Source organism: Electrona antarctica (genome assembly GCF_951216825.1).
Source record: "Electrona antarctica genome assembly, chromosome: 21".
Lineage (NCBI taxonomy): Eukaryota > Metazoa > Chordata > Actinopteri > Myctophiformes > Myctophidae > Electrona > Electrona antarctica.
This window is the reverse complement of record NC_136802.1, coordinates 39,240,024-39,266,943: the sequence shown is the minus strand read 5'-3', so window position 1 is coordinate 39,266,943 and position 26,920 is coordinate 39,240,024. Positions and strand designations below refer to the sequence as shown.

At 45.1% G+C, this 26,920-nt stretch overlaps 1 protein-coding gene across 1 annotated transcript; it reads left to right on the top strand.

Moving 5' to 3' along the window:
• Positions 1-8,176: 8,176 nt before the first annotated feature.
• On the top strand, positions 8,177-23,211 carry LOC306914373 (uncharacterized protein C4orf54-like; the record flags this gene model as incomplete). The annotated part of the gene is made up of 6 exons (XM_079491368.1): positions 8,177-11,550; positions 12,339-13,749; positions 14,165-14,356; positions 14,686-14,943; positions 16,395-16,539; positions 23,158-23,211. The coding sequence occupies 5 exons, from the start codon at positions 8,177-8,179 to the stop codon at positions 16,524-16,526; spliced, it is 5,367 nt and encodes a 1,788-aa protein (XP_079347494.1). The 3' UTR covers positions 16,527-16,539; positions 23,158-23,211.
• Between the last annotated feature and the right edge of the window lie 3,709 nt (positions 23,212-26,920).

The window sequence follows — 26,920 nt, the reverse complement described above, 5'->3', positions numbered from 1 at the left end:
CCATGGCCATGTAGCAGCGAGCAGAACCAAATGAACCCATGGCCATGTAGCAGCGAGCAGAACCAAATGAACCCATGGCCATGTAGCAGCGAGCAGAACCAAATGAACCCATGGCCATGTAGCAGCGAGCAGAACCAAATGAACCCATGGCCATGTAGCAGCGAGCAGAACCAAATGAACCCATGGCCATGTAGCAGCGAGCAGAACCAAATGAACCCATGGCCGTGTAGCAGCGAGCAGAACCAAATGAACCCATGGCCATGTAGCAGCGAGCAGAACCAAATGAACCCATGGCCATGTAGCAGCGAGCAGAACCAAATGAACCCATGGCCATGTAGCAGCGAGCAGAACCAAATGAACCCATGGCCGTGTAGCAGCGAGCAGAACCAAATGAACCCATGGCCATGTAGCAGCGAGCAGAACCAAATGAACCCATGGCCATGTAGCAGCGAGCAGAACCAAATGAACCCATGGCCGTGTAGCAGCGAGCAGAACCAAATGAACCCATGGCCATGTAGCAGCGAGCAGAACCAAATGAACCCATGGCCATGTAGCAGCGAGCAGAACCAAATGAACCCATGGCCATGTAGCAGCGAGCAGAACCAAATGAACCCATGGCCATGTAGCAGCGAGCAGAACCAAATGAACCCATGGCCATGTAGCAGCGAGCAGAACCAAATGAATCCATCATGCATGCAGACAAACTCACACCACCCGAACTAAACAACCACAAGTGGGAAGTAAGTAACTATACATTTAATAAAAAAGTATACTTGAGTACTCTGTATTGTTCTATACATGAACATGATAATAGTATCATTCATTAACCATCCAAACTATGGAATACACTTGCCATTGCAATCAGAAACTTAGCATTTTGTGTACACATAAAAGCACTCTATAGTGTATACATATAGTTTCATTATAGATATTCCACACTATTTTTTTATTTATTATTTGTTGTTAATTAAAAAAAATCGATTTGTATGTTGTATTTAATTGTTGTAATATTTACTATATTTTTCTCTTTTTTTTTGGTCAATGGTGGTTGGTGCTGGGGTTTGGGGGTAGGATTTTTTAAAATGAGGCAAGGGGCAAGCCACTGATTGTAGTTGGCAAAGAATTTGAATTATGTTTTATGTGCACTTTTTTGTATGCCTACCTGTGCCTTTCATCCAAAAATGAAATCAAAATGTATTAAAAAAAAATCCCACCCGTGTGAACTGAGTGGTGTAAGGTCTTATATAGACTGATCAGCTGTGGTCTGACGTAATGTCTGGCGTAATGAAATCACACCCGTGTGAACTGGGTGACCATAGCAACCATGCTCATTTTTTGGTACGAACAGACAGACAGACAGACAGACAGACAGACAGACAGACAGACAGACAGACAGACAGACACGTAAACTAACAAAGCCATTATTAAATACTTTTGCTGGGGACCCTCTGGAACCCCACTTTGAGAACCAATGACCTGACGGCAATTATTTATTTATTTAATTATAGTTGACATTGTGCCCTATAGGGTAGGCCAGAGGTTCTCAACCAGTGGTCCGGGGACCACCAGTGGGTCATTAAGGGAGTTCCAGGGGGTCCTCAGCTAAATGATGGAGGGTTGGTATGACCAAATAAAAGATCTTTAACTCTTGAGAGGGTATTGCACAACAGGGTTTCAGTTTACATTTTAAGAGTCAAATTATTGTTAAACATCGGCATTACTTAATTCACAAGAAGTCTACACAATTAGAAAATGTTGAAGAATTGCTATATGTTTGCCTCTTATCTCTCCTATATGGTGCCAACACCAATACAGCATGGAATAAGCCTATCTCACAGAATTTCCCCGCCCCCCTAAATACGCCCCCTTTCGGGGTTAGTGGTGATAGCGTGAAGTCACTCCATAGACGCTACATGTTAACAGAGGTAATTCAAGAAGTCTACAACTTTTGTTTTCTCAAGGTAAGGTTTGTTCTATCTGTTCGACCTGATTTACCATCTTGTTTGCTTCATAATAATATTGGTCTGTCACATTTTTACATTAGAAAATGTACTTAGATTCTCCAGAGAAAAAAACGTGTAAATGCTCATGTTAAAGACACCACTATTTACCGGAAGTGGGCGTGGAAAGCGGGCTGTGAGATAGGCCTATTGTGGATAGAATGTTATCCAATGACAACAAAATATGCATAGTTTTGGGTCCGAGAGGCTAGATGTCATCAAATGGTGGCCCGTGGCTCAAATGCCAAATAAACAACTTGATATGAAACACTGCTCTATAGGCCAGTGGTTCCCAAAGTGGGGTCCGGGGACCCCCAGGGGTCCTTGAGGAAGGGAGTTCCAGGGGGTCCCCATGCTAAATGATAGTTAGGAACCAGGACCCTTATGGGTCTGTAAAGGCTCATACATAGTCTGGATTTTCGGTGGTTAGGTGACCACCGAACTACAACATGACGTCACGAGCCGCGGTGAAGAGCAAACCACCGCCACCGCTCCGGCTCTTCTCTCTGTTTTTACTCACCACCGCTCAACGTTATTTCAGCTCCGGTGGTCACCTCACCACTGGAGCGGTGGTCACCTCACCACCGAAAAACCTTAACTCAGAGAGTGTACAAATACGGGGGCCCTTTGAAATGAAAATGGTTGAAAATCACTGCCAGAGACGTACGAATGGGGGTCGCAATGCTGTCAATTTGGGGGTCCTTGACATGAAAAGGTTTGGGAACCACTGCTCTAGGGCGTGTCCTATAGGCCGGGGCATGACCGCTTGGCGTCTCTACAATAAGACACAGCAGCTGCTAAGCTGGTGGCAGGATGTCGATAATGTCTACACTTCAACACTAACGCACGCACGCACGCACGCACGCACGCACGCACGCACGCACGCACGCACGCACGCACGCACGCACGCACGCACGCACGCAGGCAGGCAGGCAGGCAGGCAGGCACGCACGCATGCACGCACGCACGCGCAGCTAGAATGGTGCGAGGCATTCTCAAGAGACATCCATTCACGGGACGGTTATTAAATCATTCAGGCGGACGTCCCATTGACAGTTGGACATGTGCACGGTGGTGGAATTTAAAGTAACTAAGTACATTTACTTAGTATAGTACTTATAAGTACTGCACTCAAGTACAATTTTGAGGTGTGTGTGTAGGCATATACTTTACTTGAGATTTTCCAAATTGCAAACCTTTTACTTCTACTTCTACTACATCTCAGGCAAATATTGTACTTTTACTCCACTACAATTATTTGAGACTATATACTATAGCTACTTTGTAGATTTTGATTACAAAACAAACATTATGCACTTCAGCCCTATATATATATATATATATATATATATATATATATATATACACACACATTTTGGCCATTTGAAAATAGCAGATCTACAAGCTCACACAATGAACTTATACGTATATTGGCTATTTTCAAAAGATTGATAGATTTGACAACTTGAAAGAGGACCTCCTGTATAATTATTACTCATACTTACTTTTGGTATAGGCTACTTGAAGTACTTTCTGAGTATTTCTACATTGCAGTATTGATACTTTTACTTAAGTAAAGAATGTGAGTATATAGTTTTCCCACCATTGTATGTGGATGGAGAACAGGAATAGATCATGAGTCAAGGCCATGGCCATGTAGCAGCGAGCAGAACCAAATGAACCCATGGCCATGTAGCAGCGAGCAGAACCAAATGAACCCATGGCCATGTAGCAGCGAGCAGAACCAAATGAACCCATGGCCATGTAGCAGCGAGCAGAACCAAATGAACCCATGGCCGTGTAGCAGCGAGCAGAACCAAATGAACCCATGGCCGTGTAGCAGCGAGCAGAACCAAATGAACCCATGGCCATGTAGCAGCGAGCAGAACCAAATGAACCCATGGCCATGTAGCAGCGAGCAGAACCAAATGAACCCATGGCCATGTAGCAGCGAGCAGAACCAAATGAACCCATGGCCATGTAGCAGCGAGCAGAACCAAATGAACCCATGGCCATGTAGCAGCGAGCAGAACCAAATGAACCCATGGCCATGTAGCAGCGAGCAGAACCAAATGAACCCATGGCCATGTAGCAGCGAGCAGAACCAAATGAACCCATGGCCATGTAGCAGCGAGCAGAACCAAATGAACCCATGGCCATGTAGCAGCGAGCAGAACCAAATGAACCCATGGCCATGTAGCAGCGAGCAGAACCAAATGAACCCATGGCCATGTAGCAGCGAGCAGAACCAAATGAACCCATGGCCATGTAGCAGCGAGCAGAACCAAATGAACCCATGGCCATGTAGCAGCGAGCAGAACCAAATGAACCCATGGCCATGTAGCAGCGAGCAGAACCAAATGAACCCATGGCCATGTAGCAGCGAGCAGAACCAAATGAACCCATGGCCATGTAGCAGCGAGCAGAACCAAATGAACCCATGGCCCATGTAGCAGCGAGCAGAACCAAATGAACCCATGGCCATGTAGCAGCGAGCAGAACCAAATGAACCCATGGCCATGTAGCAGCGAGCAGAACCAAATGAACCCATGGCCATGTAGCAGCGAGCAGAACCAAATGAACCCATGGCCATGTAGCAGCGAGCAGAACCAAATGAACCCATGGCCATGTAGCAGCGAGCAGAACCAAATGAACCCTTCATGCATGCAGACAAACTCACACCACCCGAACTAAACAACCACAAGTGGGAAGTAAGTAAATATACATTTAATAAAAAAGTATACTTGAGTACTCTGTATTGTTCTATACATGAACATAATAATAGTATCATTCATTAACCAATTTTGACCTGAGATCAGATTCTAAAAATGTCTTCTACATCCTGACAGTTTTCTGAAAAAGCTATGTTTCTATGTCAGTCGTTCTTGTAGCTTGTAGCGCGCGCGCTATGAGCTTGTAGATCTGCTATTTTCCAATAGCTAAAGCATAACATAATGCTAACACCAAAAGGTGTTCCCGCCCAAAATGGGTTAACCATCCAGACCTCTCCATGTCATCTGGGAAAGTTCTGCTTTCTGTCATAGTTGCGACTCCAAAGCTATATGGAATACACTTCCCATTGCAATCAGAACCTTATCATTTTATGTACACATAGCACTCTATAGTGTATACATATAGTTTCATTATAGATATTCCACACTATTTTTTTATTAATTATTTACAATTTGTTGTTAATTTAAAAAAAATCGATTTGTATGTTGTATTTAATTGTTATAATATTTACTATATTTTTTGTCAATGGTGGTTGGTGCTGGGGTTTGGGGGTAGGACTTTTTAAAATGAGGCAAGGGGCAAGCCACTGATTGTAGTTGGCAAAGAATTTGAATTATGTTTTATGTGCACTTTTTTGTATGCCTACCTGTGCCTTTCATCCAAAAATGAAATAAAAATGTATTAAAAAAAATAGATATTCCACTGTTCTTAGCTTACGTATGATTCATGCTGACTATTTTGACGTATTTGATGTATTACCATGTTTTTGTTCTTGCTTACTGTAAATCGCTCTGGATTAAGAGCGTCTGCTAAATGTCTAAATTGTAAATTGTCCAAAAGTTTTCATGCCCCATATTATCTGGAACCAACTCCCAGAAAGCTGCAGGTCTGAGGCCTCTCTTACCCATTTTGGGCGGGAGCCCCTTTTGGTGTTTTAAACATTGTTATAAATCAGCTATTGAAAAATAGCAGATCTACAAGCTCATAGCGTGCCACTCGGTGGCGCGCTATGAGCTTGTAGATCAGCTATTTTTGAAAAATCGTGAAAATATTTATTTCAGAAAACTGGAGGATTTAGAAGATTTTTTTTTAAATTTTGAGGTCAGACCTAAATGGGTCAAAACACAACTGAAGACCTTTCTGTTTGCTGCTGCCTTTCATCAAGGAACCTTTCTTTTTGTTTTTCTTCTGCACTGTAACTGTATAAAATGTGACTTATTTTGTTTCATACATCCTAATGTCATTGTATAATTGTTTCCTTTTCTTGATATTCTGTGTAAAGAACATTGAATTGCCTTGTTGTTGTTGTTGTTGTTGTTGTTGTTGTTGTTGTTGAACCGTGCTCTACAAATACAACTGCCCCATGTGGCCTTGACTTACATCTCAGAGACAAAATGCTGCATTATACTTTTTACGTCACCACGATATTTTGACAACTTAAATATATAACTTTTCAGATTTGGATTATCAGTTAAAAACATACAACTGATTGGTGAATTGATCGACTGACTGACTGACTGACTGACTGACTGACTGACTGACTGACTGATTGAGATCTTCACAGACAGTGAACACCCACCCTCAAAAGGATAGAAGGTTATTTCCACTGCTGTCCCAAAAAATGAAATGAGTATTGTCAGTTGTGTATGATGATTGTTATGCGTGCATGCGTGCGTGCAAAACTGCATGGATGCGTGTGTGCATTCCACAGATGGGCAGGGGGAAGAAGAGGACATAAAATATGATGTTCAGTCACAGCAGCATTATTAAAGGTTAATCTACCCACACATACTGTATACAGTAGTCATAAATCAATAGGAGAAGTAGGCCTACTTCAGTATATACCATGTGGTGTGTGTAAAGTAACTACTTGCATTTACTCAAGTACTGTACCTTAAGTATACCATTTTGAGGTATCTGTACTTTACATGAGTATTTCCAATTTCCAATATACTTTTACTTCTACTCCACTATATCAGAGGCAATTCATATAGGCTACTTTTACTCCACTACAAAACATTTGAAAACTTTAGTTACTAGTATATTGATTATTATTGCAAAGCATATAGCCTATACATTAACCATGCAGGCCTATATATATGGACATTTGAAAATAGCAGATCTACAAGCCCACAATGCCTCGCGATGCGACGCATTGTGAGCTTGTATAGATGTGCTATTCTCAAACGATTTTGTACACATTTTGAACTTGTGAAATGGGACATTATTCTGCAATATAGAGGAGTAGGCCTACTTTGTCTTTAAGTATACATTTTGATGCCGATACTTTTGTACTTTTTTACTCGACTACATTTTGAATTCGGGACATCTACTTACATTGCATTATAAAACAACAACAACAGCAAAACATTTGAGTAGCTATACTTTTTTCCGCCAACAGCTCCTGCTGCATGCGCTCTCCATGGTGCTGAAGGGACCTGGAAGTCAATTGTGTTTGCTTTTAAAAGGCTGCTATAGCCTACTCTTCATCAATTTGATTGATTGATTGAAATATTTATTAACAGTTTGCAAGAATTACAGTACATTTCAAGCACAAACTCAACACAGAGACTGTTAACTGTGAGTGGACGACCCAATTGAGCATTACACTTGTTTACAAGAGAGTCCACCTTGTTCAATTCATCAAAAAATGACAATAGTGCATGTGAGCGCAAGAAAGCATTACCGTGCGTGTTTATAAAGCACCATTCCTGCAGGTCTGACAGGTTAAGGGGAGGCTTGGGAGTCGGGACTGAGCGACTGACTGCATGGCATGTAACAGAACACTGCGCATTCTTTTCCCCTGTAAAAATAGCGTCAGTTTAAACATTTCGTCAGCGTGTCAGTCTATCTTGGTGCGCTTATGTGTTTGTCTATTTTAAAAGCCTGTTACCCCGGCGTCTGAACATAAATGCAGTGTTTGTTGTGTTGTGTGTTGCGTTGCGTAGTGCTATAGGAGAATAGAGATAACTCAAACACGGGCCGATCATATCCTTGTAGGTCTATAGACTATAGCACACTCGAGCCTCGGCAGCGCGGCGGCGGGTCCATTTTCAGACGTCCCGTTTTGAGCTTCGTGTGCAGGCTGTGGTGATGATATGGGATGTCTGGAGTGGAGCGCGTCCTCCGCTCCGTGTCCAATGGGATCCACACATGATCCCTGCACAGTGACGGCGCAGCAGAGCGCACACAGCAACGCGCACAGGTTCACACAACGACAGCCTGCTGTGGGGGAGGTGGTGGTGGTGGTTGTTGTTGTCGGGTTGACACCTCTCTCTCTCCGAGCGGGCAGCAGCAGCGGCGGCTCCGACTGACTGACTGACTGACTGACTGGCTGACTGACTGAGAAGAAGTCCTCAGTCCTGGGCCTGGGGGAGCCACCTATATCTCCATCTCCATCCCTCTGCTGTCTCCCACGGAATCTTAAAGTCCCGATCTCGGACATGAAGACGGTGGAGACTTCTGAACATGTTCGCCAGGAGGAGTTTAAGGCGGACATGCTGCTTCTCCAGACCCAGCCGCCGGCGGTGCGTGACGGCGTGGTGCAGGGTGACAAACACAAGGAATATTATGCCCACCGGTCAGACAAGCAACAGAGTCATGAGAGGGACTATGTTGACATGGACCTGCAGGCAGAGACAGACGGAGGAGGAGGAGAGAACACTGCCGCGGTGTCTGTCATTAATGACGGGGAAGAAGGAAACCAAATCAAGTCTGCTGTGGCGGAGGAAAACAACACCGACGTGGTGGGTCCCGCGTGCGTGGACATGGACACTAAACTGAACGAGCATGATGATGATAAGAAGAAGGCCTCGTCTCCGCCAGTGCACGCAGAGGAATGCATCAAAGCAAAAGATGATTTAACCAAACATGGAGCTGTGATAAAAGACACGGACACTAAACAGAAACCGTATTCTACTGACGACGTGTATCTGAGCAGGGAAAGCGAGTGTGACGATTTAGAGGAGATCGACGGCGATGATGATGATGACAGTTTGGCGCTTTCCGACCAGACGACGTGCGCTCCGTGCGTAATGATGATCACGGAGGACGAGTCCCACTACATCACCACGCACGAGATCCAGCTGTGCGAGGTGTCCGACCACGAGGGGGGCGGCGGCGGCGGGGACTCGGACACGGCGGGGGAGGAGGGCGTGGACGGGGAGAGCTGGGACATCGAGGACAACGACAACGTGGTCTACTCCTTCGTGGACTACCGCGCGCCCTGCGCGGACACGGAGAGAGTGAAAAGCAAGGCGACGCGCGGCGGCGGCTCTCACGCAGCTCACACCGTCAGCGCTCTGTCCGAAAGTGATCCCAGCGGCAGCGAGACGACGCGAAACGCCACGGGACAGATCCACGTGTCAATCAAGACCACGTCCAGAGCTATACATGACACGAGCGGCAAGGGAAATAATCCTCATCGCGGCGACGGGACGTTGTTCATCGCGCCACCGCGCCGCCTGCACTTCGCCAGGAACTGCAAAGGCAAGGACATCAGCAACGAATACGTCTCGACCACCAGCGGCGCCTCCAGCGCCGTGAGCGAGCTGGACGACGCGGACAAGGAGGTGCGCAGCCTCACGGCCAAGGCGTTCCGCAGCCTGGCGGCCTGCGGCAACCCGGCGTACCGCAAGCTCACCTCCAGCGAGAGCGCCTCCTCGGTCCAGTCCGACGGACTCAGCCGCTGGTCGGCGTTCGTCGACCTGCAGTATGGCAACATGTCGCAGCATCACCGCGGGCTGGAGCACCATCACCACCACCACCAGCATCACCAGAGCATGCAGGTGTCCCATAATAATAATAAAAACAAGTTTGAAATAGCCCAAAAAAACCTAGAGAATAATAATAATAAAGGCTTTTATAAGGGCGTCGCGCTGGCCAGCATCAAGAAGCCACCCGGGCCGTGCTCTAATAAGATCCTGGCCCTGCAGGAGCATGTTGGCATGATGAACCCGTCGTCCTCGTCATCTTCATCGTCCAAGCAGATAGAGCTGATGGGGAAGTTCACCCACGCGGGTCACGCGGGTGTCATCACGCTCACCGAGACCCTCAATTTCCGCTGCAACGTCAATTCCACCGCCGGCGGCGGGGCGGCGGAGGAAAGGCGAGCGCAATTTGCACAACAAAACTCGGGCGCGGGAGGATCACGTTCCTCCGCGGATGAGGTTACCAACACCTTGCCAAGCGCGAGGAGAGGAGGAGGAGGGGGAGGAGGAGGAGGGGGAGGAGGAGGAGGGGGCGGCCAGGCCAACATGCAGGCGACCCCCAGATCATGCAATGCAGGGGCTGAAGCCATGGAGGACACACACAAGAAGGCCGTGTTCGCGTCGAGCGTGATCAAAAATGTCCTCTCCAAGAAGATGCAGTTCGAGCAGGAGCGCAAGATGGAGAGGGGCGAGATACGCGAGCCCACGCACACGCAGCAGCAGCAGCGGGCCGCGTCCTCGCCCTCCTCCTGCAGCCTGTTTGGTGGTGGTGGTGGTGGTGACTCGGGGGACACTACTCACAACAGGGACAATAAGGACAAGGTGTCCTGGAGACAGAGCTCCAAGCACTCGGAGGACGTGGTGGACTCTGAAATAAACTCCATAGTGTGCGTGGACGAGCTCGGGGACATAGTGGACAGCGGCTCGTGTAAGAGCAGCAACAGGGGCGAGAGACAACAGGACACCACGGCGCTCCTTCTCCCTCTCTCTCTCGCCGCACCAGAAACTAATTTAGAGTTGAGCGAGGCTGGAATGGATTCTAAAAAAGGAGCATCGGACGCAGCAGCAGCAGCAGCAGCAGCCTCGGCCAAAAGCAGCACGCTGCTCCGCAGCCAAAATAGCGCTTTCAGGTCGTGGCGGGATGATGATGACGACACGGCGGAGCTAGAGTTACCGCAGGATAATAAAATAAACGATAAAAGCCCGCAAGGGAGAATACCGCCGCCTCCACACGACGACACGGACCCCCCGCCGCGTCCCGCCTGCTGCACGGAACCGCCGGGCGACGACAGCAGCAGTACGCTCACTAAAATGTCCAGTTTGTTTGTGCCAACTATCCAACTGCTGTCCGACGACGACGGGGGAGAAGTGGGACACCAGCTGCTGCCGAATAATATGAATTATAGGAACTATTCCACGCGCGCCTATCAAGCCGGAGAGGGAGGAGGAGGAGGAGGAGGCGGAGGCGTGAAGAACAGCCTGTACGTGGCCGCCGACTCGAGGAGCGTCGCGACCTCAAAGTCACCGGAGATTAAGATCAACTTGCGGAGCGTCAGGGACCCGTTCGCCGTCTCCAAGCCGCGCGCCGCGCCCTGTGGCGGCTCCGCCGGGAGGACGGACGGTGACTTCAGGTGCCATGGGGCGCTCGCCGCGGCGCTGATAAAGGGTGAGTCCTCCGCCATGCCGGACAGTAAAAATATACCACACTTCACCGTGCGAGACATCAGAGACAACAGCGGCGGCAATAAGGGGAAGCTGCAGACGCCCATACATCAGGTGAGAGACGTGCGTAAATTGGTCAAAAGCTCCTATCACTTTGTGTCTTTGGATAACAACAACGGCACTGCTGCCACCGCTGCCGAGCTCCTTCACACAGCAGAGGCAAAGAAACAGCAACTACAGGCGCCCAATAATCGGAATCTCGCGTCCGTTTCCCCCATTGTGATAAAATGTCAGTCTGTGAACACCAACAGCAATGGGAAACAAGTTCCACCTGCCGCCGACAGCGCGGTGGATGTGGTGTCTAAACGGAGGCTACACGAGGAGACATTCGATCAGGACAGGTCGTCCCCAGAGGGAGCTAAAAGCGTCTCAGCGCCGCCTCACAGGTAGGTATGGATGGGAATGATCGATTAATTCATTAATTGATAACTTATCAATCGATTAAACCGGTTAGTTGATAAGCAGCGTTTTTGTTTTCTGTGTCCCTCAATAATGTCTAACATAACAATATACATTTTGCTGATAGGCTGCATAAAAGAACACAAAGGTATATTATATTCCTTAATTTATTTGACCATTTGAGATACAGGGCCATGCAATGGCATCTTTGTATATATGAAGAATAAAATTAAATGAAAAAAAAAAAGTTTAATTGTTAAGTTTAAAGGACAACTTCACCACTTTTCAAACTATCTTCATATAATAGGTCCTCACTAATAATCATGAAAAAATGGCGCAATTTATTTCTACTCTGAGTCTGTGTCTCATAGGAGGGCTGTGGGCAGTTCAGAAACCGTCCTCCAGTGACATCATCGATGGGGAATACAAGCTAAAATAAACTGCAGGCTAATTTGTATTCCTGAAAAGTTGCAATGCAAAAATGGAAGCCAATCGTTCTCACGATAATACAAATCTAAACATTTTTGTAAAGAAAATCATGGTTAAAAAAAAATCTGCCTAATGATGATGTCACTGGAGGACGGTTTCTAAACTGCCCACAGCCCTCCTATGAGACAGACCGAGTAGAAACAAATCGTTCCATTTTATCATGATTATTAGTGAGGACATATTATATGAAGATAGGTTGAAAAGTGGTGAAGTGGTCCTTTAATTGAAGAATTTCTTAACGGTTATTAATCGATTAACGATTAACTCTTGACATTCCTACTCACAGGTCCTCTTTAGGGAACACAGCCACAGTGCTAGTAGACTCTGCTGAAGGTCTGGGCACAGCAGACCTAAAGACCGAGGCCAAAACCACAGCAAAAAGGCAGGAGAAAATCATTACGGATAATAAGAAATCCGATTCGAAGATGGCCACCTCCGCCCTAGAGAAACTCCAGGCCGCCGTGAAGACCATGGAGCAGCTGTACGTGTTCGACAGGAACGAGTGGAAGAGGAAGAGCAAGCCGCGACACCTCACGGACAGCCCGGTGGACGAAGGGCCCGCCGCACTGTCCAACCTGGACATGTTGGGTAGGAGAGACTCCTGCCCCGGCCTGGGCAGGACCCCACCCGCCACCGAGCCGAAGAGAGAGGCGAGGGAGCTGCTCAGGAGCTTTCAGAGTCCCGTCGGCGGCAGGTCTCTCTCCAGCCAGAGCGCCGTCTCCTACTCCACCGGCGCGGGGAGCAAAAACGCGCTCAACCTCGCCGCCTCGAGTAAAGCGGCGCCGCCGAGCGCGCCCGGCCTCACGGCTCTCCAGCCGAGGGCCAGCGTGCAAAGCCCGGCTTACGGCGGTGCAGGCGGAAAACCGTGCTGTGCTCCGAATTCCCCCAAACTTCCGGTGTCTCTGAAAATCACCCAGGCGAGGCATCGCGCGGAGCCGGCCATGAGGGAAACCGAGAGCTCCAGACCTTTCAGCGCTTCGGCCGACTCAGAGAACTACCTGGCCATTCCGGTCAAGCCTCACGCCGCCGGCGGCGTTAACAACAACAGCAGCAGCAGCAGCAAGCAAAGTGCGTCCGTCAGGGCAGCGCAGGAGAAAACATCCATCTACACCTTCACGTCGGCGGCCACCGAGTCCACGAGTCCCCCGGGAGCCCCTCCGGGGTGGCCTGGGGGTGCCGGCTACGAGAGCCGCCATGAGTCCCCCCAGCAGCACAGGAGGCAGGACGAGAGCCACCAGTCCCCCCAGCAGCAGCACAGGAGGCAGGACGAGAGCCACCAGTCCCCCCAGCAGCACAGGAGGCAGGACGAGAGCCACCAGTCCCCCCAGCAGCAGCACAGGAGGCAGGACGAGAGCCACCAGTCCCCCCAGCAGCACAGGAGGCAGGACGAGAGCCACCAGTCCCCCCAGCAGCACAGGAGGCAGTACGAGAGCTGCCGCTCCCCCCAGCAGCAGCAGCAGCAACAGCAGCGCTCCAGTATCGTGGTGGAGACCCGGTCCTCTCCGGACACCCCGACCGCCACCATCTACCACCACCCTGTCCTGAACCCAATGATGAGCCAGCCACAGGTCTACTGCTTCTCCCCCGCCGCCATGACGCCGCCGGCGCCCGCCGCCACCATGGACCCCTTCCAGCCCACCCAGAGGAAGATGCTCCTGGACCCCACCACGGGGAACTTCTACCTGGTGGACACGCCCGTGCAGCACCAGGTAAAACAAGTCTTATGGTAGCGTTCACACATGATGGCAGATGCAAAAGACGCAAAGCTATACACAGCATATTTGTAGCTTTGCGTCTTTGTAGCTGAAGTTGAAACCAGCTCATCTTTTTGGTAGCTTTGTAGCTTTTGCAGCAGCTATACAAACGTCTGACGCATCTTTGTATCTTCATGTCGCCATGCGGCTTCCAGCGAAAATGAACGACATACTGTATCTTTGCATCTGCCCGTGTGGCGTGTGAACACAGCATTAGTGATTTTTTCTGCTTTTATCCTCTATAGCAGATTTCGTATTGACCTGTACTTTCCTTGAACTGTACCCATTCTGCAAACAGTTTAATGCCATTTGCAATCAATCAATCAATCAATCAATCAATCAATCAATCAATCACCAGGCCACCCGGCGCCTCTTTGACCCTGAGACGGGCCAGTACGTGGACGTGCTGCAGCCGATGCCACCCATGTCAATGCCACCCATGTCGATGCCACCCATGTCGATGCCACCCATGTCGATGCCACCCATGCCGATGCCACCCATGTCCATGTCTCCCATGCCGATGTCTCCGCTGGCCATGAGCCCCACGGCGGTAAGGCTGTTATGACTACACATTTAAGTTGATCATTACTTGTCACACAAATAATTGCGACTTTTGGAACGTTGGAACGTTACAATTTATATTTCTGTTTGGCTTTTAGGCTTTGTAATAAAAAATGGCATTATGACAAATAGTAACTTAAATATACAAAGAGATCACTGACACATTAATTCATTCTGTATAATTATTTTCTTTCCAACAAATTGACAAAATAGCGGAAAACACACGTGTTCAACTATTTCTCCTTTTTTATGAAAAAAAAAAAAACAATTGTGATTATCTGAAATAATTGCGATTTGAACCGATAATTGTTTTGACAGGCCTACACGGGGGCGTACGGTCACACGTACATGATCTACCCGGGCGGCTTCAGCATGCCGGCGGCGGCCATGATCCCGACCCGCGCCCTCTCCCAGTCGCAGATGTCGGACGCGGAGAGCGGGGAGAAGACGGGGTCCTCCGGCGCGCCGACGGAGGGCGTGTACATGGAGAGCCCGTTCTACCTGGCGACGGGGAAGTCGCCCCACATGAGCCCCTACGCACCCCAGACGCAGCAGCAGCAGCACATGGTGGAACAAGTACTCACACTTTGTACACTTTTCTTTGTACCCCTTTTTCAACCATATCTAATTTTAATGACGTTTAGGACACAAGAAACACTTTCCTGGGTGTAAAATAGCTCGAACCAGTGCTGGTTATTTAGTTAGGACCCACGACAGTGGTGTTCGATACGAACTTAACCGGTATGTAGAAACCTCTACTTGCAATTCTCTACGGTTGCTTAGCCATTAGCCAGTTATTCTGTCCCATCTAGAAGACTCGTGCCAAAGGTAATAGAAGCTATCCAAGGTATATGGGTTGTAAAGCCAGATACCTTGGTTCGTATGTGTTGACATGTTGGAGATACCGCGTGCGTTGTTTGGTATCTGAGGTTTAGAAGCCATGGGAGCCGCCTTTTATGCTCTGCAAGTCTAGTGTCACGATGATGTCTCCACTGTGTATATCCATCTTTGGACTTTCCACATTGATCTGATGTCAGCGCTGGATATCGCCGTTGTCTCCATATATGAGGCTATAGGTTATCCCCATATATGGATCTCTAAGTGAAAGCCTTCGCAACACTGGGGTTTTTATGTGTGTAATGTGTGCTTTTAGATATTTTAGTCATGACGCCATTTTCATGACCACATTTTTGTCATGAGAATGTGGTTCTCACTTCCTTCCTGGACCACGAGGCACACCTCCCCCACTCTTCACAAGGAGGGGCAGTGCACCAAAGCATGATGGTCATTGTCGGAATTCAGCAATCCAGTCAAACCCAAAACACACACAGACTTCATTATTTTTTCTGGCCATAGTGTGCAAATTTCAAATTGTGCTACTGCTGTGTACTACAAATATTAACATTGAGTGAAATACCCCTTTAAGTAAAAGTATCAATAGGCCCACTGCAGTGTAGAAAATAAGTCTGGAAATTCAAAATGCCAGTTTTTAAAAAGTCAAAAAGTATTAGCTTCAAAACATTTACTTAAAGTGAAAGTATTCATTGGGCTATGCTGCATATCCTAATGAATGCATAGCCTATGCATAATGTCCCCATTTCACAAGTTTTCAAATGTATGTAAATCTTTTGAAAATAGCAGATCTACAAGCTCACAGTATGAGCTTGTAGATCAGTTATTTTTCAAATCAGTCTGAAGTGGTTTAATGTATGTTTTCTGTTTTGTAATAACAATCAACATCTACAAAGGAACTAAACCAATGTTTTCAAATAATTGTAGTGGAGTAAACGTATAACATTTGTAATCCGAGATGTTCCTGCCCATTTTGGGCAGGAACCCCTTTTGGTGTTTTAAACATTATGTTATAATTTAGCTATTGAAAAAGAGCAGATCTACAAGCTCAATAGGTCTGCTATTTTTGAAAAATCAAAGAACTGTCAGGATTTAGAAGACATTTTTAGAATCTGATCTTAAGTCGTGAGATTTTGATTTTGATTCTGATTCATGTAATTCATGCCTCCTCCCAGGGCGCCAACACGCGGACGCCGCAGGGCCTCATCAGCATCACGTCCAATCAGCAGCAGGGGGGTGGTCCTCGCATCATCGCCCCGCCCTCCTTCGACGGGACCACCATGAGCTTCGTGGTGGAGCACAGGTGAACATACTGTACACGTGAGTACAGTATGTTATTATTATTATTATTATTATTATTATTATTATTATTATTATTATTATTATTATTATTATTATTATTATTATTATTATTATTATTATTATTTAAAGGACTAAGGATTTGTATAGTTATAATTGGCCAAATGTTGTCTATAGTTTACTGGTAGTCGACTATTAGGCAACTACAGGGAAAAGAATATCAGTCTGATTGTGTAACATAAAAACTTGCTTGGTTTACTTTCTCCCAATAAATCATGGTATATATCCTATTTATTTAAAACTATTTGTTAATTAATACAACAAATTAGGCCAATCTCTAAATCGAATCATGCAACAAACAACAAAATAATAACTGGCTGCTCTACCATCTGAGCCACTGCCATCCCACTACAACCGGCATGCGTGCACACTATCAAAAATAATGAATAAAATAAAATACTTGATCGATTGCCAAAGCGGCTAAATTGCCTTCCAGAGCCGTGGTGAGTCCTTAAATCAACCACCGGCAAAACGTGATACGATGGGCGTTGGAGCCCCGTTAGGCCTTAAAGAGAGAGAGAGTGAGATGAGGACGCTGCTCTTAAGAGGGAAAATTAAGCACCTGCTATGTTTGTCTGTCATCGTCCTGGCTGTGAAACAGGGTGAGGGGTGGGGTGGGGGCGTTATTATCTATACCGACTCTCAGCAACTCTGTAATAATCACTGGAGTGTATATTGTCGTAATACACTTATTCAATAAGTCACTCCCCATCCCTCTCTCAGGCTATATGATGCAATACGTTGCGACCAAGTAGAGCGGCTATTGTCTTAACAATAAGATATGTGCGCATGGCGCGTGCATGAGTTCAATCCGGGTTGCCATGTTATTATAAGCGACTTTGGGCTTTCGTTTTCTGTAAAGTTGCTTGTGAATATTCGTAGTTGCAGGTTGCAGTTTTTTGGGCTTGTTTCTAAAGTGTAGTGGCTTATTTTAGGCTTGTTTTCTAAAGTGTAGTTGCTGATTTGGGCTTGTTTTCAAAGTATAGTTGTGATTAGTTGGGCTTGTTTCTAAAGTGTAGTTGCTTATTTTAGGCTTGTTTTCTAAATTGTAGTTGCTGATTTGGGCTTGTTTCTAAAGTGTAGTTGCTTATTTTAGGCTTGTTTTCTAAATTGTAGTTGCTGATTTGGGCTTGTTTCTAAAGTGTAGTTGCTTATTTTAGGCTTGTTTTCTAAATTGTAGTTGCTGATTTGGGCTTGTTTCTAAAGTGTAGTTGCTGATTTGGGCTTGTTTCTAAAGTGTAGTTGCTGATTTGGGCTTGTTTCTAAAGTGTAGTTGCTGATTTGGGCTTGTTTCTAAAGTGTAGTTGCTGATAGTGTAGGCCTAGTTGATTATTTGGTCTTGCAAATAGCAAAACAAGCTCACAGCGTGTCACATATATCAAATATCCGATACTCATGTTGGCCTATGCTGCCGGAAAGCTATACAGTGCAGTAACTATATGCTCAAGGTGAAACTGAGATATTTGTCTTGAAAGTTTTTTTCAACCGGCCAGCCAAATGGGTTATAGGTACACAAGTGATATAACTTTAATTGTGCATGATGTATTCATGACGTAATTATCATGACAAAAAAACAGAATGGCCCTCTGCCTCAGTTTTGAGTTATAGGTGTTGTAGTTAGCCTACTGCAAATGTTGTCTGAAAACCAAATGAACCCATTTTGGGGGGCGGGAACCCCTTTTGGTGTTAGCATTATGTTATGCTTTAGCTATTGAAAAATAGCAGATCTACAAGCTCATAGCGCGCCACCGAGTGGCGCGCTACGAGCTTGTAGGTCTGCTGTTTTTGAAAAATGGAAGAACGACTGACATAGAAACATAGCTTTTTCAGAAAACTGTCAGGATGTAGAAGACATTTTTAGAATCTGATCTCAGGTCAAAATGGGTTAAACTCTGAAACTTTGTCACAAGATAAAACAGACACAAAGGAGTTTACAGTGGCTTCTTTCGGGCTTGTTTTCATAGACCTATAGTTGCTTACTTCTCTCGCAGAAAACCACCAGGGCAGCACCGCCGAGTTCAATGCAGTGGGCATTAAGCAACTAGTCGACTAGTTTACTAGTCGACTAGTAAATCCACTAGTCGACCTTGTTGGTACTAGTTGACTAGTTGATAAGAATTTTCCCGATTTGGTAGGCCTCAAGATCAGGTAGATTATAGTTATAGTCACCATGTACACAGTTTTTCAATGTACACATATTTATGAAAAAAAGAAAAAAAGAAAAAAAAGAAAGTTTATTTTTTTTAATAATTATTCATCATCATTTTTTTTTTTTTTAACATAATAGGTAGTTAAACAACTAGTCGACTAGTCGACTAGTAAACTAGGCAACTAGTAAAAATGACTAGAAGTGAATGCCCTACAATGCAGGAAGAAGCAGCATTGCTGCACGGCTGCATGCATAGCGCGCCACAGGTGGAGGAGGAGCTAAAGGTCAGGAACGGAACGAGAGGCATTGGTTACTAGTGGGGCTCCGTGAGACGTTCAGCTGCTGCTGCAGCTCAGGAGACCTCCATGGACCCCAGCACAGGGTTACCTTTTTATAGCCCACACACACACGCACACGCACACGCACGCACGCACACACACACACACACACACACACACACACACACACACTAGGGCATTCACTTCTAGTCATTTTTACTAGTTGACTATTTGCCTAGTTTACTAGTCGACTAGTTGTTTAACTACCTATTATGTAAAAAATAAAATAAATATTTGTACATTGAAAAACTGTGTACATGGTGACTATAACTATAATCTACCTGATCTTGAGGCCTACAAAATCGGGAAAAAAATTAAAAATAAAAACTAGTAAACTAGTCGACTAGTAAACTAGTCGACTAGTTGCTTAATGCCCACACACACACACACACACACACACACACACACACACACACACACACACACACACGCACGCACGCAGTTTCACATGGCCCACTGCTCAGCAATTACGTAAACAAATCACGCACAGACATGCCGGCGGACCGCTTTAGCTGCTGCCTGCAACGCGAGCGGGCATCATGACTCCGGACTTTCCCTTCTCACGTTTAAAGTCAATATGGTGCGTGTGGACATGTGGACCGCTGGGTGTTAATCTCACGGATTAAGGGTCTCAGTCGCCATGAGTCATTTGGATTCCATAGAAGCCAGCATTTCTTCTATGTTGCATTTCTTGCATGTTGCACACAATCGAAGCCGGCATTTGTTCTGTGGAAGTATATGCTGTGCTAATAGAAATCAACATTTCTTCTATGGCTTCGTACACACATAAAGAACGAATGTTCTGTGCTCTGCCTGTGTTTCATGGCCGCCCCAATGCTTTTCCAATGGAAGTCACGTGGTTTGACCAAACACTTGTGTTTGATTGCCCCCCCTCCCCCCATCTCACACAACTGTTTGGTCAAACCACGTGACTTCCATTGGAAAAGCATTGAGGCGGCCATGAAACACGGACAGCATGTTCGTCTTATGTGTGTACGAAGCCTAAGAAAGTATTTTGTGCAAAACAGGCTATTTTCGGTTATTATTTTAAGAAGCATTTGAAGTGGTCAAACTAGCAATATGTTCAGAAACACCTGCATCCACAAAACCCTAATGGTCTTCGATATTTCATAAAAGCAAAAGGTTAAAGAAAGACTCAATCTGTGATTTCTTCACAGCAGGAACAATATTGCTAAAGCATCATCATTGTACATAGTGTGTGGGGCTCCTTTAACACTGTTTCACAAATCGCACATTAGGACTTGGTCAAACAACATTTTTCAGTTGCGAGATTTTATTTTGCTTTAATCCATGTAATCTAACTATCCATTATGGTTGTGTGCACTGTGTCAGTCTGTGTGGAGCGCATTCATCTAACTCTTTCTGAAATGCGTATGTTGCTATACGAGTGGGGCTCAATCCTTTTCATGTCACAATTATATTTGGCCGCCGACCCCCATCTGAAAAGATTTTGTTCCAGGGTCCGACCCCCCCAGAAGCAGAAGATTTGAGTTAAAATGTTCACTGTGAAAGAATCTATCCCCAGATATAGATTTGCACACATGATTATTTTTTAAATAGCAGATCTACAAGCTCGTATGGGCTTGTAGATCTGCTATTTTTCAACAGCTAGCCAGCTAGTATAAAATAATAATAGTAATGTTTAAAGTCGTTTAAAGTGACACAGACACCTTCCTGGCCTTAATGGGTTAAGACTCAGGGTTTTGTTGTGATATGTGGCGCACTGGCGCCTGCATATAGAACTCCTGCAGTGTTGGAAAGCAACTAAACTTAAGTAACGTATTACTTAAACTAAAATGATTGCCTTTTTCCAGTAACTAGCAATAATATAACTAATTACGTTCACATTTTGAGTATAATAATATTACAGTTACGATTTTCCAAAAGTAACTTGTTACTATTTTCCTCCTGACTGACTGATGGCCACCTAGAAATGTTCAGAGGAAAGGTTTTACATTATTGTGTCATTTATTTTAGTCTGTGACAAACTTGTTATGCTTATGTGCAATTGTGCATTCGATTCCATTGAAATGCACTGGCACATGTTGGCCTCATATGGCCTTGGCCTTATTGGCCTAGCACTTAGTTTGGAGCTTAAAACTGCTTTAATAAACACACGTTCAAAGATTGTGTTTCATTGAGCCCAGGTGTGGTTTTCATTTAGTCTGTAGCCTAAGTCATGAATTCATACACAGTAAAAGGCTTGGTGTTCATTTAATTAAAATGAGTGTACAAATTGGAAACAAATGGACCCAAGACAGTACACATTTCAGAGTTAAATAAACAATGAGGATTTTACAATGTAGGCTACAGAAAAGATACAAAATACAAAAAATGTTCATATTCATATCATTGATCAACCTGAGAAGTTTCGTGGAAATATCTCTCAGTTTAAAATGTTGCCCTATTCACCCCCCATTATAACTAATAGGGGCTAATATTGGGGCGGCCATATTGGACTTTCGCCCAAAAATTGACCGGGTTGTCCATATAGGTTGTGATCCTACTGGGTCATAGATATTATTTTTGGTGGACGACTTTTTATGTTATGACAAATGCAGGTCAACCCCCTTTGCCCCCTGGGTACTATTAGTTTGCTGTTGTAAATACGATCAGATTCAAACTCAACTTTATCGGTCCATTGAAATGCTTTGTCATGCAAGCGCCCGACATTTGCAGCCAGTGTCAGGAAAAAAGCAAAGGATAGCCAAAGAGAGAAATAATGAAAACAGGTCAGATATGTCAAATATTCCTATACTGTAACGAGCAATGTCAAATAGGGTGCATGGTTGAAAACAGAGGCGTACTTTCAAAACGAATATAGGGGTTGGCAAAAATAGCAGGCCCCACTTCTAAAATAGTGAAAATAGTCGATCTACAAGCATCACTTCTAAAATAGTGAAAATAGTCGATCTACAAGCATCACTTCTAAAATAGTGAAAATAGTCGATCTACAAGTATCACTTCTAAAATAGTGAAAATAGTCGATCTACAAGCATCACTTCTAAAATAGTGAAAATAGTCGATTTACGCGTCTTTTGTCGACGCGTTGAGAGCTTGTAGATAAACCATTTTCGCTATTTGTTTAATGGGGCCGAAAATGTTTGAAAATGTTTGCCCATAATGACATTCTCAAACTAGGGATGCCACGTTGAAAGTGGTTAATAAATTAATGATTGCATACAATAAAACGCTTATCTAGAATACATGTCACATGTAGATGGACTGGCATCCATTGTGCTGAAATTAGATTAATCTGTGAAAATAATTCAGAGTTGGGGACTGGATTTGAGGTTCAATGTGAGGGGGTGGCAATTGCCAACCCCTGATGACCCAAGTATGCCCCTGGTTGAAAATAGCATAAAGGGCACGGTCACACCAAAATATGGCTGCCAGCTCATAAACTCTTGTTGTGGACGGCCAACTGTTTTTTTGCAGCCATGCAGCGCATTCTGAAAAACAGATTAGCTTGCGGCGCATTCTGTCAGAATAACCAGTGACGCAGCTGTCACTCGCTTTCAAGCCACCGCCTCTCCGTAGCACGGAGACTATAGCAATGCTTTGCCTGTCGGTTACAAAGGTTTATCAAACTTTAGACGGCCGCGGTTATCTTTTTCAAAGAACATCTCAGGTTTTGTCTATAACGGACAGGCGGAGGGCACTTGCACTTGAAGCATGTCGCTTCCTAATCCTGTCTCTTGACACGGTCCGCCTTTGACCCGCCCAATTGGACAGAGGGGGAAAAGCATATTATGTCTCGAGCGTGTATCTGTTTCAAATAGACAGGGCGTATAGAACGCATAAACGCAAGGTGTGCACGACTCACGGAAAGCTGCGCAAGACGGTCAAACCGTGCCATTGCAATGCATTGGCAGAATCCGCTCTCATAGGTATAGAATAACTAGTGCGGTGTGACCGTGCCCTAACATGACTTAAAATAGCCGCAGACCATAGAATCACATTCTCTTGCGTGTGGAGAAACGTTGATATTATAATTTCTCCTTTGTATTTTCCGCTAAAATGTTATTCTACAAACTGAACTCTATACTTTGTTGTCTTCCTGTCCTTCAGTGGGGAGGTTTTGACTGGACCCTGGAGCCCTATAGGAGCCCTCTACACCAGGGGACTGGACCCTGGAGCCCTCTACACCAGGGGTCTGGACCATGGAGCCCTCTACACCAGGGGTCTGGAGTCTCTGGACCATGGAGCCCTCTACACCAAGGGTCTGGACCATGGAGCCCTTTACACCAGGGGCCTTCAACATTTTTCAGGGCAAGGCAAGGACCCCACACATATTTGGGGGCATGTCCCCCCCTGTTGAAGACCCCTGCTCTGTCTGCACTCATCCGATACTCTGGATTCGAGTCAAACGTAGGCTGGCGGGTGAGGCTGTACGAACTCCCATGGTCACCGGTACAGTTTGGACTTATGCGTCTCTCTCAATCTCTAACCTGTATTCTTCAAAGTATTTTGCATACAAGATGTATTGTATATGGTGTAAAATGTGTTGCTATATTGTTGTTTTTTTGTACTATGCTTCTATCGCTCACCAACAAGGAGATAAGTAACTGTTATACACCCAAAATAAGACACGTATATGATGTCTTCTTAACTTTCTTAAATCACTGAAATGCTGCTAAAAAATCATCGCCGTCATAACGTACATATGCAACCCTAATTTCAGCACAACAACCAGCCCTGCTAAAGAGCTGTTTGTTTTATTATATTGATTTCTGTTTTGTTTTTGTTTTAATTCAGGATTTCAGAAAGCATTGTACAACAGTATAAGAACAGAAAGGCCCGACTCACACCTTTCGATCTAGCATACAACATTGATGCATGCTAGATGTAAGCAAGATGTAAGTGTCATGGCCGCCCCAATGCATTTCCAATGGAAGTCACATGGTTTGATACAACATTTTGGACTACAAGCTGTTGTATGGCTTTCGGCTGTGTTTCGACTGCCCCCCTCCCCCTCATACAACACAAATGTTGTGTCAAACCATGTGACTCCCATTGGAAATGCATTGCGAGCTTGCATCAGCTATACATCTCATACAACAAGCATACATCAATCTGTTGCGACCGTGTGAGTCGCTCCAAAGACACTTTATATCCAGTGGTAGAAAAAGTACCAGAAACGTTTTACTTAAGTAAAAGTATCAATACGGCAATGGTGAGTACCAAAGTACTAAATGTAGAAAGTACTCATTGTGCAGATGTCCCGTTTCACAAGCTTCCAAATCCTAAAAAAAACACGTAAAAATCTTTTGAAAATAGCAGATCTACAAGGTCACCATGCGTTGCATCACGAAGCATTGTGAGCTTGTAGATCGGCTATTGTTTTCTTCTTTTTGCCTTTATTGATAGAGTAAGTGGAGACGGACAGGAAACGAGGAGAGAGAGACGGGGAGTGACATACAGCAAAGTTCGTACGGAACGGGACTCGAACCCGCGATGCGCTGTAAAGGCTGCATTGGGAGCCTATAGGTGCCCAGACCACTAGGCCCGGCTCGGGCAGATCGTCCGTTTTCAAATGGCATGCAAGAAATATAGGGCTGAAGTGGGAACTGTAATTATGACCTCTAGTTCTAGGAAACACAGAATGGGGGAACTTTTTTATTATTTCCACACAACAGCTCTAAGGTATATTAATGACATAGTAAAATGTTGAAAATGAGTGGAATGCCCCTTTAAGTGCTTCAGTACTTGAATAAATGTACTTAAATGTACTTAGTTACTTTACACCTCTGTTTACACTATAGAGCACTGACTCAACCGCTGACCAGAATCCTTGCAACCCGACTCGCTAACTCGTGAGTCTCGTTTTATAGCGTCACACTTAACCGCGCTGTTATCGAGGACAGCGTTTAAGAAAATCTATTTTTAAAACGCAATAAACAATTACGGGTTGCCATTTCGGAGGTTGCCTGAAATGACTTCCACGTGATTGCATGACACAACTACATCCACCTCGTCCGTCAGTCAGCCAGCCAGCCAGTCAGTCAGTCAGCCAGCCAGCCAGTCAGTCAGTCAGTCAGTCAGTCAGTCAGTCAGTCAGCCAGCCAGTCAGCCAGTCAGTCAGCCAGTCAGTCAGCCAGCCAGCCAGCCAGTCAGCCAGTCAGCCAGCCAGCCAGTCAGCCAGTCAGCCAGTCAGCCAGCCAGCCAGCCAGCCAACCAGCCAGTCAGTCAGTCAGTCAGTCAGTCAGCCAGTCAGTCAGCCAGTCAGCCAGCCAGCCAGTCAGTCAGCCAGCCAGCCAGCCAGCCAGTCAGCCAGTCAGCCAGTCCAGTCCAGGTTGCTTTGCATTGAAGTAATAATATTATGTAGGATATTTTTGTACTATTCTGAAACACGGTTTGCAAAATGGTGGAACTGCTGGACAGTTTCTGAAAAACGTGTGTTGCCATGTCAGTGGTGCTCAAACCTTTTCATGTCAAGGACTTCCAAAAATATAATGTATTTGGCCGCGGACCTCCCCATCTCAAACTATTTTGTTCCAGGGACCCCCAGAAGGGGGGATTGAGTTAAAAATGTCCGCTTTAAAAATAAAATATATATATTCAAAGATTTAAAAAACAAAACAAAAAAGCAATGTTTCAAAACAATTGCAGATCTACAAGCGCTATATGAGCCTGTAGATTTGCTATTTTTTTTAAAAGACCAAGTATAAAACAGGTAACCAGGTTAAAATGGCTAAAATCTAAAATGACACAGATGCTTTCCTGGTTTTAATGGGTAACAGTAAAGTAAAGACACACCAATGAACACCTAGTGTTAAACATTGACAAACAGGATCAACTTTTCAATATTAAATAATCAACATTTAAATGTATTCTATCAACAAGAGTAAGATTGCCACGGCTGTTTTGTATTTTAAATCAGTTTGATGTTTTTTTTAGTAGTAAAAAAAAAGATATGTTGTAGACCTGAGCATGTGGTTCTCAACCTTTTCAGGGTCAGGGCCCACTTGGACATTATAAGTGTCCGCGGCCCACCCATCATCTGAAGACTTCTTAACCCATTGAGACCTGAGATCAGATGTCTTCTAAATTCTAACATTTTCTTTTTTTTCTTTGTTTCTATATGTCAGTGGTTCTCAAACTGTTTCATGTCAAGGAAATTATATGTATTTGGCCACCGACCCCCATCTGAAAATATGTTGTTCCAGGGACCCCGCCCCCCAGAAGCAAAGATTTGAGTTAAAAAACGTTCGCCTATGAAAGAATATATATTCAAAATGTTAACACGTTTATACAATGTTTCAATAATAGCAGATCTACAAAGCCGCAGACCCCCATTTGAAAAGATATGCCACCAGGGAACCCATAAGAGAAGATGCTTACGGCTCTAGCACTGATTCTCAGCGATTTTAATTTCAAGGACCAGTTTGACGTGCATTGGACACCATTTGCACACTCTCTAAGTTATAGACCCGTAAAGGTGGTTGCACACTGGACACGTTTTTCGGAAAACCGATGGAGAAACGCCGCTAAAAATCGCGCCCGGTGTGTAGGGACCTGCAGGGTCCATTTGGTTTCAATTTAGGCTCCTACGAGTAAAATTAAAAGAAGTCTATGCACAATTAGAGTATGTAAAATAATTGTTATTTTGATCAACGTTTGCATGTTGTCTCTCCTATGGTACCACATCAATACAGAGTGGAATTGTGCACAAAATATTATACAACGAATACTATTCTTTAGTTTTGGATTTGAAGGATAAATCTCATCAAATGGTGGTCTGTGGCACACATGCTGAATAAATAATGGACCTTAATAATATGAGAACAGGGTTGAAAACCACTGCTTTACAGAAAGACGGACGTATTGCAAC